Source organism: Mus caroli, chromosome 9, assembly GCF_900094665.2.
Source record: "Mus caroli chromosome 9, CAROLI_EIJ_v1.1, whole genome shotgun sequence".
In the NCBI taxonomy this organism is placed as follows: domain Eukaryota; kingdom Metazoa; phylum Chordata; class Mammalia; order Rodentia; family Muridae; genus Mus; species Mus caroli.
Window position 1 is genome coordinate 91,639,692 of NC_034578.1, and position 12,500 is coordinate 91,652,191.

General features: G+C 41.5%; 1 protein-coding gene across 1 annotated transcript in view; it reads left to right on the plus strand.

Annotated features, from left to right (window-relative positions):
- Positions 1-12,500, plus strand: part of Xrn1 (5'-3' exoribonuclease 1) — a 105,202-nt gene that overhangs the window by 82,095 nt on the left and 10,607 nt on the right. The window contains exons 32-36 of the mRNA XM_029481985.1: positions 1,864-1,972; positions 3,891-3,952; positions 6,917-7,027; positions 7,178-7,300; positions 7,991-8,147. Of these exons, the coding sequence (XP_029337845.1) occupies positions 1,864-1,972; positions 3,891-3,952; positions 6,917-7,027; positions 7,178-7,300; positions 7,991-8,147 (562 nt within the window). The remainder of the gene's footprint in view (positions 1-1,863; positions 1,973-3,890; positions 3,953-6,916; positions 7,028-7,177; positions 7,301-7,990; positions 8,148-12,500) is intronic.

Below are 12,500 nucleotides of genomic sequence, written 5' to 3' on the forward strand. Positions count from 1 at the left end.
CATCATGAGAAGTGATTTTTAGATCCAAATCTTGCTTTTCCTGTGTGATGGTGTATCCAGGACTTGCTATGGTGGGAGAATTAGATTCTGATAATGCCAAGTAACCTTGGTTTCTGTTGCTTATGTTCTTAACGCTTCCCTCCCGCCATCTTGATTATCTCTGGTGCTATCTGCCCTGGCTATATCTTACTAGAGCCTGTCCTTCCTGTGATTCTGGTTGTGTCAGAACTCCTGAGTTAAGCTGTCTCTGTGATCCTGTGATTCTGGGATCCTGTAATCCTAAGATCCTGGTTGTGTCAGANCTCCTTGGAGTCAAGCTGCCTCAGAGCCCTTGAGATCCTGGTGTGACCAAGCTCCTGAGATCCTGGGATCCTGTGGTCCTGGGTGTGTTAGAGCGCCTGGGAGTGGAGCTTCCTTTGGGTGTTGTGAGACTGGCTGCGGAGTTTGCACCCAAGGTCTGCTCAGGGCACCAGCCCAGCCCAGATGAAACCTGTGCCACTTGAAAATTACCTTGNATTAAATCTCTCCAGCCTCTGCTTTTACTTCCTCTTGCAGATCCAACTATAGCAAGTTGTTTCTTTTTGCCCTCTGGCTTTCTCTTCCTTTCAACAAAGGATCTTGAGCTTGGAGGGGTTACTCAATGGGTAAAGTGCTTGGATATGAACGTGGGTCCTCAGTACTCAATTAAAAGCTAGGCATAATGATGTCACATGTCTGTAGCCACAGCGCTGGGGTTTTGGAGACAGGCACATCCTCGGGGCTTGCTGGCCAGGCACATGTCACGAAGGGGGGAACTCCAGGGTCAATGAAGAACCTTGACAAAAAGTTAGATTGAGAAGTATTCAAGGAAGGCATGAGGACATGAGTGCGTAAGCGTGCACGTGTGTGCGTCCACAGAGAAAAGAAACAATCTTACGTTTTACTAGTGTGCCCATTTATAAACTGTCTTAATTACTGTGGGCTTGTGGGTCTTGCTGGAAAATTGTGTTTCATTTGAAAATATAAACATTAATTTTAAAATCCACTATGGAGGAAAGAACCTAAGAAAGGAATGTAAATGAGTTAATATCCTCACCTTTCATAAAATACAAGAAAGTATTAATTTTAAAGCCTTTTTAATGGAAGTTGTTAACATCAATGTGTCAAGATAATGGTGGAGGTGAATGAGCAGGTCCAGCCCTGTTCTTCCGTTACACGCACTTGGTCCTTATCTCCACTTACACTAAAAGTGTGTTTGTCTTGAAGTAAGTCTAGAGAAAGTTAGAGAGATTTCTAGGGGCCCCGAAAGAGAAAGCTCAGCAGTTAAGAGCACTGGTTGCTCTTGTAGAGGACCTAGGTTTGGTTGCTAGTGTCCACATGGTGGCTCACAGCCATCTGCAACCCAGTCCCGGGGAGCCGATGCCCTCTGCTGACCTCAACCACCAGGCACATATATGGTACACAGACATACATGGAGGCAAAACACCCATTCTCATAAAATAATGGAAATCTTTTTAAAAGATTTAAAGAAGGTTCTATTAATGAACAAACATTCAAAGTTTAGCGCTTTCTTTAGTTTCTGTATTTGTTAACTTTAAACAAAGTTAGATTGAATTGTTTCTATTGAAAAGAGGATTTTGGGAAGGTCCTTGTCTTTCATTTACCTTGCTTTCTAACTAACACATAGGGGAATTCTGGAGTGTGATGGCCATTATATTAATGATTCTTATTTCCAAGAGTGGTTTTTGAGTAGTTTTTTAAATTCTATATAGTTTTCTGTGTGTTTTTCTAAAAAGCTGTGTAATTTTTATTAAATTAACTTTAAAATTTTTTGGAGATATTTAAGGTTTTGTTTAATTGATTTTTGAGAATTTTAACTTTCAGGGTGCAGTTCTACCTCAAGAAATAAGTCAAGTACCTGAAGCTCATAAATCAGGCTTTACTGACCACAGTGTCAGACATCAGCAAAGAAAACACGACTCTCAACGAAAATGTAAGTTTTAAGTTAGATTTTTTTTTTTTGGTTGCTGTTGGTAGGTAGGTAGGTAGGTTGGTTGGTTGGTTGTTTTATTGTTCTTTTAAACAAACAGCTTTGTTGAAATATAATTCATACTTTAAAAATTCATCAAGCAAGTGAAATGGCCCAGCAGGTAAAGGCTCTTTGCCATTCAAGCTTAACAACTTGAGTTCAATCCCCAAGACACATGGTGGAAGGAGAGAAACAACCTCTAGAGTTAGCCTCTGAGCTACATGTACACCATGGCATGCATATGCCCACACATACAGAGGCAGAGACAGTGACAAGTAAACCAGCCCCATCACTGTAAAGTCTGAAGTGATGAAGACAGGGAAGGTTATTAATGCCCCTGCAGGTCGATGCCCAGTTGTCGCAGCACATTGCATTCTCCTGGTACCTTTCCGAAAAATCAGTTGACCAGACATCTTTGTGGTGAGTTCCGGCCTCCATTCCAATCTGCTGATCTATACACATTATACACAAAACATCCTTANTGTAGCGTTTAGTACAGAAATCAAACAGTTTTGAGTCCCCCAACTTTGTCTGCCCTTTTTCAGGATAGTTTCATTTATTCTGAGTCATGTATTTCCATATGAATTTTTCATAATTTATCTATTTCTGCAAAAACTGTGCCTGGAATTTTCATAGATCACATTGGATGTGATCTTCAACACTATGACATTTCCCTGCCCTTGAACACAGATGCCTTTCCATTTATTTAGTTTTTTTCTAATTTCTTCCACTAATGTCTTACCATTTACAGTACACAATCCTTACACTGTTTATGTTGAATTTATTCCTACATTATTCGTTTTGATACTATTATTGATGAGGCTCTGTTAATTGTTTTTAAAGAAGAGCATTCCTAACCTTGCCTAACCTTGATCTTAGAGGTAACCTTTCTGTCTTTTACAATCACATGTTATTTTTAGCTATGGGTTTCAGTGTTCCCTATTTGGTGAGGAAACACTTTTTTTTCTATTCTCATTTTTACCTAGGAAGAGTCAATTTTGTTAAATATTTCTTATTTTCTTTCTTTCTTCCCTCCCTCCCTCTCTTTTTTTCTTTCTTTCTGTTCTGAGGATTAGTACCTCATATCCACCAGGCAAATAGTATACCACTGAGCTAAATACCTACAGCCTTAGATTCTTTTATGAGGACGTACATGCTCACGTAGGCACTTCTGCAAGTGCATGTAGACACATGTGGGTCTGATATCAAGTATTTTCCTCATTCTTTCTTCATCTCTTCCCTTAACTTTTTTGTTATATTTATTTGGTGGATATGTGTAGAAGTCAAGAAGGACAGCTTACAGGAGTTGGTTCTTTTTTCCATCATGGCAGCAAGGACATTTACCCACTGAGCCATCTTACTGGGTCATCTACCTTTTGTTGTTGTTGGTTTTGTTGTTGGATTTGTTTTCTTTTGTTTTGTTTTTCAAGACAGGGTTTCTCTTTGTGGCCCTGGCTGTCCTAGAACTTGCTCTGTAAACCAGACTGGCCTCAAACTCAAAAATCCACTTGCCTCTGCATCCTGAATGCTGGGATTAAAGGTCTGTACCACACCCAGCTATCTGCCTTATTTTTTTTTTAAGACAGGGTCTCTAACAAAATCCGGAGGTCACTGGTTGTGACTGGCCAGTGCACTCCAGAGGCCTTCCTGTCTCCACCCTTCCTTCCCCCAGGTAGAGCACTTCCCTAGATTTACCAGTACCTAGATTTGATCTCAGCATTGCCAGCAGAAGAAGGGATGCGGAGAGGGAGGCACAGACACAGGGGGAAACTACACACCTTGAAATCCTTGAAATGCTGTTTTACTATAGTGAAGACTTGGTGAATATAGCTGGTGTTTACTGAGCACTTTCACTTCCCGGATTCTGTTCTCTTGTCTCTAGTTAAGGAAGAATATAAAAGTCCTCAAGCTGAGTGTCAGAGTCAGAAGTTGTCCAGTAAACAGGTAATTTTTCTTTGACATTTTTAATAACTGGATATTTTTTTTTATGTACTTGGTTGTTGTATAGCATCTAGTGAATTTTGGAGCCTTCTCCACAGTCCATAAGGACTGCAGTAAAAGCCGTAGTCATTTGGATGGATGGTTATACAGCTGGAGTCCACAGTTCAGAACAGAGACATCTGTCATCCTTGTTTTAACACTTAAAGAGTTGAGTTGTCTTGAGCAACTCTTAATGACCTCAACTTCTTTATCTCTAAAATAGAAATAAACTACTGGGGGCTGGAGAGATGGCTCAGTGTTTAAGTGCACTGGCTGCTCTTCCAGAGGTCCTGAGTTAATTCCTAGCAACCACATGGTGGCCACAGCCATCTGGAATGGGATCCAACGCCCTCTTCTGGTGTATCTGAAGATAACAAAATTGTACTCACATACATAACATAAATAAATCTTTTTTTAAAAAAGAAATAAACTATTGGTTACTTAGAGCTTTTCTCATGTATTATAAAATATGTGGGAGTATCTATTTGTACATAATGATAGGTTAATTCTCCACCAGTGAAATGAGCCAATTCAAGCCAGATTAGAATATATTAAAGGCAGGTAGGTTTATTGGGAATTTGCTCTCAGGCAGGCAGGTTCGTTGGCCCCAGGGATTGAGGCCAGGGAAGTTACCATGGGGAGTGGGGGGGGGGAAGAAAGAGGGAAAGCTTGAGCAGAGAGCGAAGAGAAAGAGGAGAAGGGGCAGGGTCAGAGACCAAAATGTCTGAATTCTACAGGAAAGAGTCTCTGAGGGAAGGACAACCCAGCCTCTGGGCTGGAAAATTCAGGGGCAGGGGCAGGGTGTGCTGGGTAGGGACTGAGGGATGCTGAGAGAACCAGGAAGCCAGGTCTGCTGATATATAAAATTTGTACCTGGGTCCCTTGTCTCGGTCCTAAACCAAACATCCCAGCCTTTTGTTAATTATAAATAAATAAGGTACTCTGTGATTGGCCATGACTACTTCTTGCTGACATTGGGGTGCATTTTTGTTTATGGGGTATGGGCAAAAATCTTGAAAGTTGGTCAAGTCCAGGGTGGGCTGGTTGGTTTACTGCTGTCCAGGTTGAAGCAGTCTGTGAAGTTAGGCCAAAGTACCTATGGGTAACTGGAAGCTTTCCTAGATGGAGGTTCTGAGAGAACATCTGGAGCAGAAGATAGGAATTTTAGGGAGAAAAAAAATGTGTGTGGTGTATATTTGAAATTCTTGGGCCTATGGTCTTGAGAATTGGAGCAGGGGTTGGGGGGGCGGGCAGTGCTGTCCCAGGACCAGGGAAAGGGAAATAGGTCCCACCCTCAAGAATGGGCAGGTGGGGAAGGAAACAGCCTGTTATTTGACAGTACTCATCTTGAGTCCATTTGTCTGTGGGAGGTGGATTCTAGCAGAGTCCCTGAAGCTTACAAGAATCTAGGTTAACACATACACTGGTAGCACAGTCAAACTGTATGGAGTTAGAGTGGGGTGAGCTAAGGTCATACATCTTATTTGTTTTACTGTCTCTAGGCTTTAATAAGGAGCATGTAAATGTATTAGATAAGAATCAAAGAGTTTGGCATGCATAATTATGTATATCTTTATGCATACATTCCATACCTTAACAAACATTTTTAATGGCTCTCTTGGATTGGGAACATCCCTCCATGATGAGCACTTTCTACTGTGTGAAAAGCCCTGTTTTTCTGCCTTTGTAGAAAACAAAAAGTGGCCAGACTTGGGATCAAATATTTTTTAGAAAAGTTGTCATGTAGCACAAGTTGGCCTCTTAACTCACTTAGGCTAGCCTTGAATTCATCTTTCTGCCTCTATCTTCAAAACAGTACTGAGATTAGAAGTGTGTGCCACTATACCCAGCCAAAATAACGGGGTTTTTGTTTGTTTGTTTGTTTGTTTGTTTGTTTTAAATATGTTTTATTTATTTTATGTATATGAGTACACTGTAGCTTCAGACACACCAGAAGAGGGCATCAGATCTCGTTACAGATGGTTGTGAACCACCATGTGGTTGCTGGGAATTGAACTCAGGACCTTTGGAAGAGCAGTCAGTGCTCTTAACCTCTGAGCCATCTCTCCAGCCCCAAAATAATGTTTTTAATAGTAAAATAAGATCTGTAAGTTTGAGAGAAATAACAGTACTGAAATACAGTTAGGATCTGGAAAGATTCTTTGTCCTGTTTTCTTCCTGACCTTTAGGTAGAGGCTCCTGTCTTAAATTCTGGTCTGTTAGAAAGAAAGGGCNGTTTTCTTTCTCCATTCATTCATTCATTCATTTATTATGTGCAGTGCCCTGCCGCCATATATGCCCGAGTGCCAGAAGAGGGCACAAGACCCCACTCACTATAGATGGTTGTGAGGCACCATGTGGTTGCTGGGAATTGAACTCAGGACCTCTGGAAGAGCAGTTAGTGCTCTTAACCACTGAGCCATCTCTCCAGCGCCTTTTTCCTTTCAAGGTTGCTCATCCCATCATGAGAGTTCCACTTCATGAGCTCATCTGAAGCTGGTTATCTCTGTTGAGGTGGGATAGCACAAATATACAAACCATATCAGTGATTACAGTCTATATCAAAATTGAAAGAAATCTAAATCTTACAGGTTAATGAAAATGATCATTTTCCCTATTCAAGTTATTAGTCCCTCTCATCCCTTTTCTCCTTATGGCATTAATAGAAAGCAGTTCTTGGGGCTGGAGAGTTGGCTCACTGGTTAAGAGNGTTCCCTGCTCTTCCACAGGACCTGGGTTCAGTTCCCAGCACCTGCGTGACTGCTCATTTACATGGCATTTACAGACAGGTAAAACACATAAAAACAAGTAAATCGAGAGAAAGAGAGAGAGAATACAGTACATAGAATATTTTGCTGAATTTATATAGAATATTATTAAATAGTACCTATAAATTTACTAGCATAAGAAACTTATTCTTTCATATAGACTTGTGGAGGGTCTGCCAGATGTGATATTAAACTATTGAAGAGAAATGAAAGTCCAGGAGCGTCAGGAACCCGGAAGGCTGTAACTAGTTACCCGAGTGCAGTGCACAAGGTAAGTAAGTGAAGAACTCAGTCCTTCATCCCCTGCCTCTTCTCAGACTTTCCATCTAAGAAAACGCTTCACTATCAGTTGAGCTTTTAGAGTAAGCTCTAGCTTTTTACTACTTTCCACTTTTATCTTTACACGTATTTATTCTTTTAGCCTCCCTCTGGAATTGAGAACTTTTTAGCATCTTTGAATNTCTCTAAGGAGAGTGAAGCACAGTTACCTCAGCATGGAGAGCCTCCAGACGAGGCGGATTTGTCCCCGCAGTCCTTTGCTATGGTTCGTATGCTCAGCTGCTACATGGGCACACGCTATGCTCAAACCCTCTGTCTCCTTACATCACTTTAGTCGTCATGAGAGGAAAGCCAGGGTTGCTTGGAGCAGTTTAGCCATCCTTTTATGTTGTTTTTCTGGGGGGTTGTTTTTGTTTTCCCATTAGACCACAGAGTCCTGCTTTTTAAACACTGCTATTGTTAAATAGGCTAGAAAGTAAGTAGGGTACCTATTACTTAGAAATCTGACGATATTCAGCCTTTGACCATCTAATTGTCTCAGATGAATTCAGTAAGCATCTTAATTTTTTTTAAAGAATTGTTTTTTTATGTACATGAGTACACTGTAGCTGTCCTCAGACACACCAGAAGAGGGCATTGGATCCTATTACAGATGGTTGTGATCCATGGGAATTGAACTCAGGACTTCTAGAATAGCTGCCCAAGCTCTTAACCACTGAGCCATCTCTCCAGCNCAAGCATCTTAATTTTTAACAGTGGGAACTCTTCAAAAGAAAGAGCAGAGGCTGGAGAGATAGCCCAGTACTAGATGGAGTTCTTGTCTAGCTGCACAAGGACAAACCTCAAAAGAAGAGGAAAAAAACTCAGAAAATCAAGAAGAAAAATGAATAAGCCACCTAAGTCTAATGTTTATTCTCTTCTAACCCCTCTACCTATGAATCATTTCCTAAAAAAGAAAGGAACACGGATGCTTAAAGAAATCCTGAAAATTGATAGCCCTGACACAAGAGACAGCAAGAATGATATGAAGAAATCTGATAATGAAGCCACTGTTTCTTCTAGAAGAGACGAGCGTGGAATGTCATCACATCCTAAGCTAAGTAAGAAGCTGAGTAAGTTAACTCCTGTTACCAGTAGTCAACATCATTCCCAAAAGCTCAGTTCATATGCTTCCTTTGAAAAATGTTTATTTTATTTGTTTAGTGTGTTTATTTTATTTGTGGCGTGTGTGTGTGTGTGTGTGTCACGTGTGTGTCATGTGTGTGTGGCACACGTGTGGTGATGATCAGAGGATAACTTGGAGGAGTCAGTTCTCTCCTTCCATTGTGTATGTCCCAGACAGGGATTGAACTCAGGTCATTAGGCTTGACAGCAAGCACCTTTACCAATTAAGCCATCTCACCAAATCCATTTGTTCTTTTTAAAACTAGGGGCTTAAAAAGTAGCTCCACAAGTTAAAAATACTTGCCATGGGGCTGGAGAGATGGCTCAGTAGTTAAGGGCACTGACTGCTCTTCCAGAGGCCCTGAGTTCAATTCCCAGCAACCACATGGTGGCTCACACCCATCTGTACTGGCATCCTATGCCCTCTACTGGTGTGTCTGAAGACAGCTACAGTGTACTCAAATGTTTAAAAAAAAGAATACTTGCCACGTGAAGACCAGCATTCACATACATAGCACACATGTAACAAGCTAGTAGCCCACGAGTACCTGTTATTCCAGCTACAGGAAAAGCAGTGAGAGGATTGCTGGGTCTTGCTGTCTTCCAGTCGATTCAAGAAAATCAAGCCCAGTTTAAGGGAAGACAATGATATCAGAGACTAACCTTACATGCTGCTCTGACCTCCATGTGCACACAGACACATAAAGAAGAAATAGGGCTGCAGAAACGGCTCAGGGTTAAGAGAGTACACTCCTCTTGCAGTAGAACCAGACAGACTTCAGCTGCCAGCAACCAACATCCAGATACAGCTCCAGCCCAAGGGGATCCAGCACCTCTGACCTCCTCAGGCCCTGCCCTTGTGCTCATAAACACACACGTAGACACACACACACACTTTAAAATGACCTCAACAAATCTTTAAGATCTAAGTAAACAAATAGCTACACTTTGAAGCCTGCCATGGTACCCCACATATGCAGTCTCTACCCTTAGGAAGCTAATGCAGAAGAATTGCCATGAGCCCAAGGCCAGCCTGCAGTGCATAGTGAGTTCTTACTTAGCTGTGGGACATAGCAATACCCTGTCTGCAATTTAAATAATAATAATGATAATTTTCTTAATAGACCTTCTGGTTTTGTTGTGGTTTTGTCTTTAATTTTTTTAAGACAGTCTCACTATGGAGTCCAAGCTCAGTGCTGGGATTGCAGGCATAGACCAGCCACCTTGCTTTGCAGGCATAGACCAGCCACCTTGCTTTGCAGGCATAGACCAGCCAGCCGCCTTGCTTTGCAGGCATAGACCAGCCACCTTGCTTTGCAGGCATAGACCAGCCGCCTTGCTTTGCAGGCATAGACTAGCCGCCTTGCTTTGCTTGGGTTTATTTTCTGATTGATTGGTTGGTTGGTTGGTTGGTTGAGACAAGATCTCACAATGTACTGGTCTAGCTAGCCTAGAACTCACTATATAGATGAGACTGGCCTTGAATTCATGGAGCTTCACCTGCCGCTGCTCCCCAGTGCTAGGACCAGAGGCCTATACCACCACGCTTAGCTGAGGGTGGGTTTTTGAGTCCAGGTTTGGTTATGTACACCTTTAAGCCTAGCACAAGGCTAGCCCTCGCTACATAATTGGACTCTGCTCAAACATTTTTTTTTACTTGTGTATGTAATTAAATATTTGTAAGCTTACATCTTCTTATGATAATTTAAAACTATTACAGATAAATATGCAAGCCTTAAAAGAATTTCACATCCTTTTTCCTTCATAATTTAAAAATGATTATGTGCTAAATAAATACATTTTTAACTTTTCTAAATGTTTTTCCAGTTTATACAATGACCACAATCATTACCAATAACATGATACTAATATATAAGTCAAATAGCACTGTCCAACCCATCATAGGTACTATCAATTGATATCAGTATTAAAATAACCAGTATAAAAACAGAAAAGGCTGTGGACTCAATTTAGAAGCACTAGCAGGGATGCACACTGGAAATGACACTTGCAGTGTAGCATGTGGCTCAGTGCTGGATGACAGTACACACACTGTCCCTGTGCCTTAGACCCTTACATTTAATACTGCACTTATGCAATCATCTGCCAAAAACTGACCAGGAAGAATGGCTCCAACAAAACTGAATTTGAACTGGAGTTTCTCACAGTACTTTAAAAAAAGTTTTGAGTAATTCAGACTGAAGTTATTAAGGATCAAATTCTGGCCCCAAAGCAGTGCTTAGCTCTAATATACACCAGGTGTCTTAGTCAGGGTTTCTGTTCCTGCACAAACATGACCAGCAGCAGGTTGGGGAGGAAAGGGTTTATTCAGCCTACACTTCCACACTGCTGTTCATCACCAAAGCAAGTCAGGACTGGAACTCAAGCAGGTCAGGAAACAGGAGCTGATGCTCAGGCCATGAGGGGTGGTGCTTACTGGATTGCTTTCCCCTGGCTTGCTCAGCTTGCTTTCTTATAGGACCCAAGACTACCAGTCCAGAGATGGCACCACCCACAATGGACCCTCCCTCTAGATCACTAATTGAGAAAATGCCTTACAGATAGATCTCATGGAGGCATTTCCTCAAGGGAGTCTCCTTTCTCTGTGATAACTCCAGCTTGTTTCAAGTTGACACACAAAACCTGTCAGTACACCAGTAAATATTGGATAATTAATAATTTTGAAAACTATTAGAAGCCAAATATAGTAGCACCTCTTTAATCCCAGCACTTGGGACAGGGGCAAGTGGATCTCTGAATTTGAGTCTACATAGAGAGTTCCAGGACCTCCAGGGTTACATAGAGAAACCCCTGTCTTTTAAATATTACATTACATTTTTATGGTGAGATATGATGTTTTCCTTTTTTCTTTTTTCTTTTTTTTTTTTTTTTTTTTGATGCTTTCTTTTTTAGTGGGATTTTTAATTTTTTTTTTACCCTCCAGATTTTATTCCCCCCATTCCCTTTCCCATCCATCCTTCGACTGTTCCACATCCCATACCTCCTTTCCACCCCCACCCCTGCACCTGTCTCCACAAGGATGTCCCCATGCCCTACGCCCCACACCACCTGACTTCTAAACTCCCTGGAGCCTCCAGTCTCTTGAGGGTTAGGTGAATCATCTCTGATTGAACACAGACCCAGCATTCTCCTGCTGTATATGTGTTGGGGCCTCAGATCAGCTGGTATATGCTGCCTGTATACTTTATTTACTGTGGGTGGGGGGTCACACGCATGTCATTATGCCATTTGGAAATCAGGACAGCTCATGGCAATCATTTTCCTTCTTCTACCATGTGATTTTGGAAATCAAATTCAGGTCTTCAGGCTTGGCAGCAGGTGGCTCTAACCACTGAGCAATCCCACTGGCCCTCAAAAGCTATTAGAAATCGATTACATATTTATAATAGTGACAGATATGTTCCTGAAATTGATCAAAATAATCGTTTTAAGCAAAATGGATAAATTTCAAAAACAGGTATATTTTACTTAATTTTGAAAATGTGAGGAGGTTAAGTAGCTAAGAATCTAGTCTGTGTCGTAGCCAACTGGTTCTGTTTCTTTGGGCAAGGTCACTTAACACCCCTCCTCTTTTTGTTTTGTAAAATACTCACTATTGGGGATTGAACTTGGGGGCCTCAAGCAAGCAAGACAAGTGATCTACTTCACACCCTTTTATACTTTGTTTTTGAGAGCTCATTAAGTTGTCCATGTTGGCCTTGAACTCATCATCTTCCAGCCTCTGCTTCCTAAACACCNNNAGTTAGGGATCGGCACTGCCAGGCCCAGGTGTGTAATCTCTTTCCTATGATAGGTGCTTTGAGGCTCTTATAGAGATAGCAGCTCAACTGGTACAGGGCTGCTTCACTGCCAGTTCTGCGTAGGAGGTGGGATGTTGGTGCACACTCATCCTCTCAGCCCTCGGGAAGCAGAGGCACGAGGACTGCTGAACAAGTTTGAAGCAAATCTTAAATTTCATGAGCCCCAGTCAAAAGTANGAAGTAGCAGGTAGATATGGTGGCACACCCCTTTAATCCCAGAGCTCTGAAATAAGAGTCAGGTAGATCTCTGCTACATAAGTAATCCCTAGGCCATACATAGTGAGAGAACTTGTCTCCAAAAGTGGGGTGAATTAATTCTCATTGAAGTACACTTTTCTTCAGGTGTGCTCCATTATACCCAGTTTTAAAATGTTTATCTTGGTAATTATCATTTATAAACCATAGCCATCTAGATTTAGGTCTTGGCAGTTATTTAACCTTTTCTCTTGATTTTTGGAGACAGAATCTTATTTTGTGTTC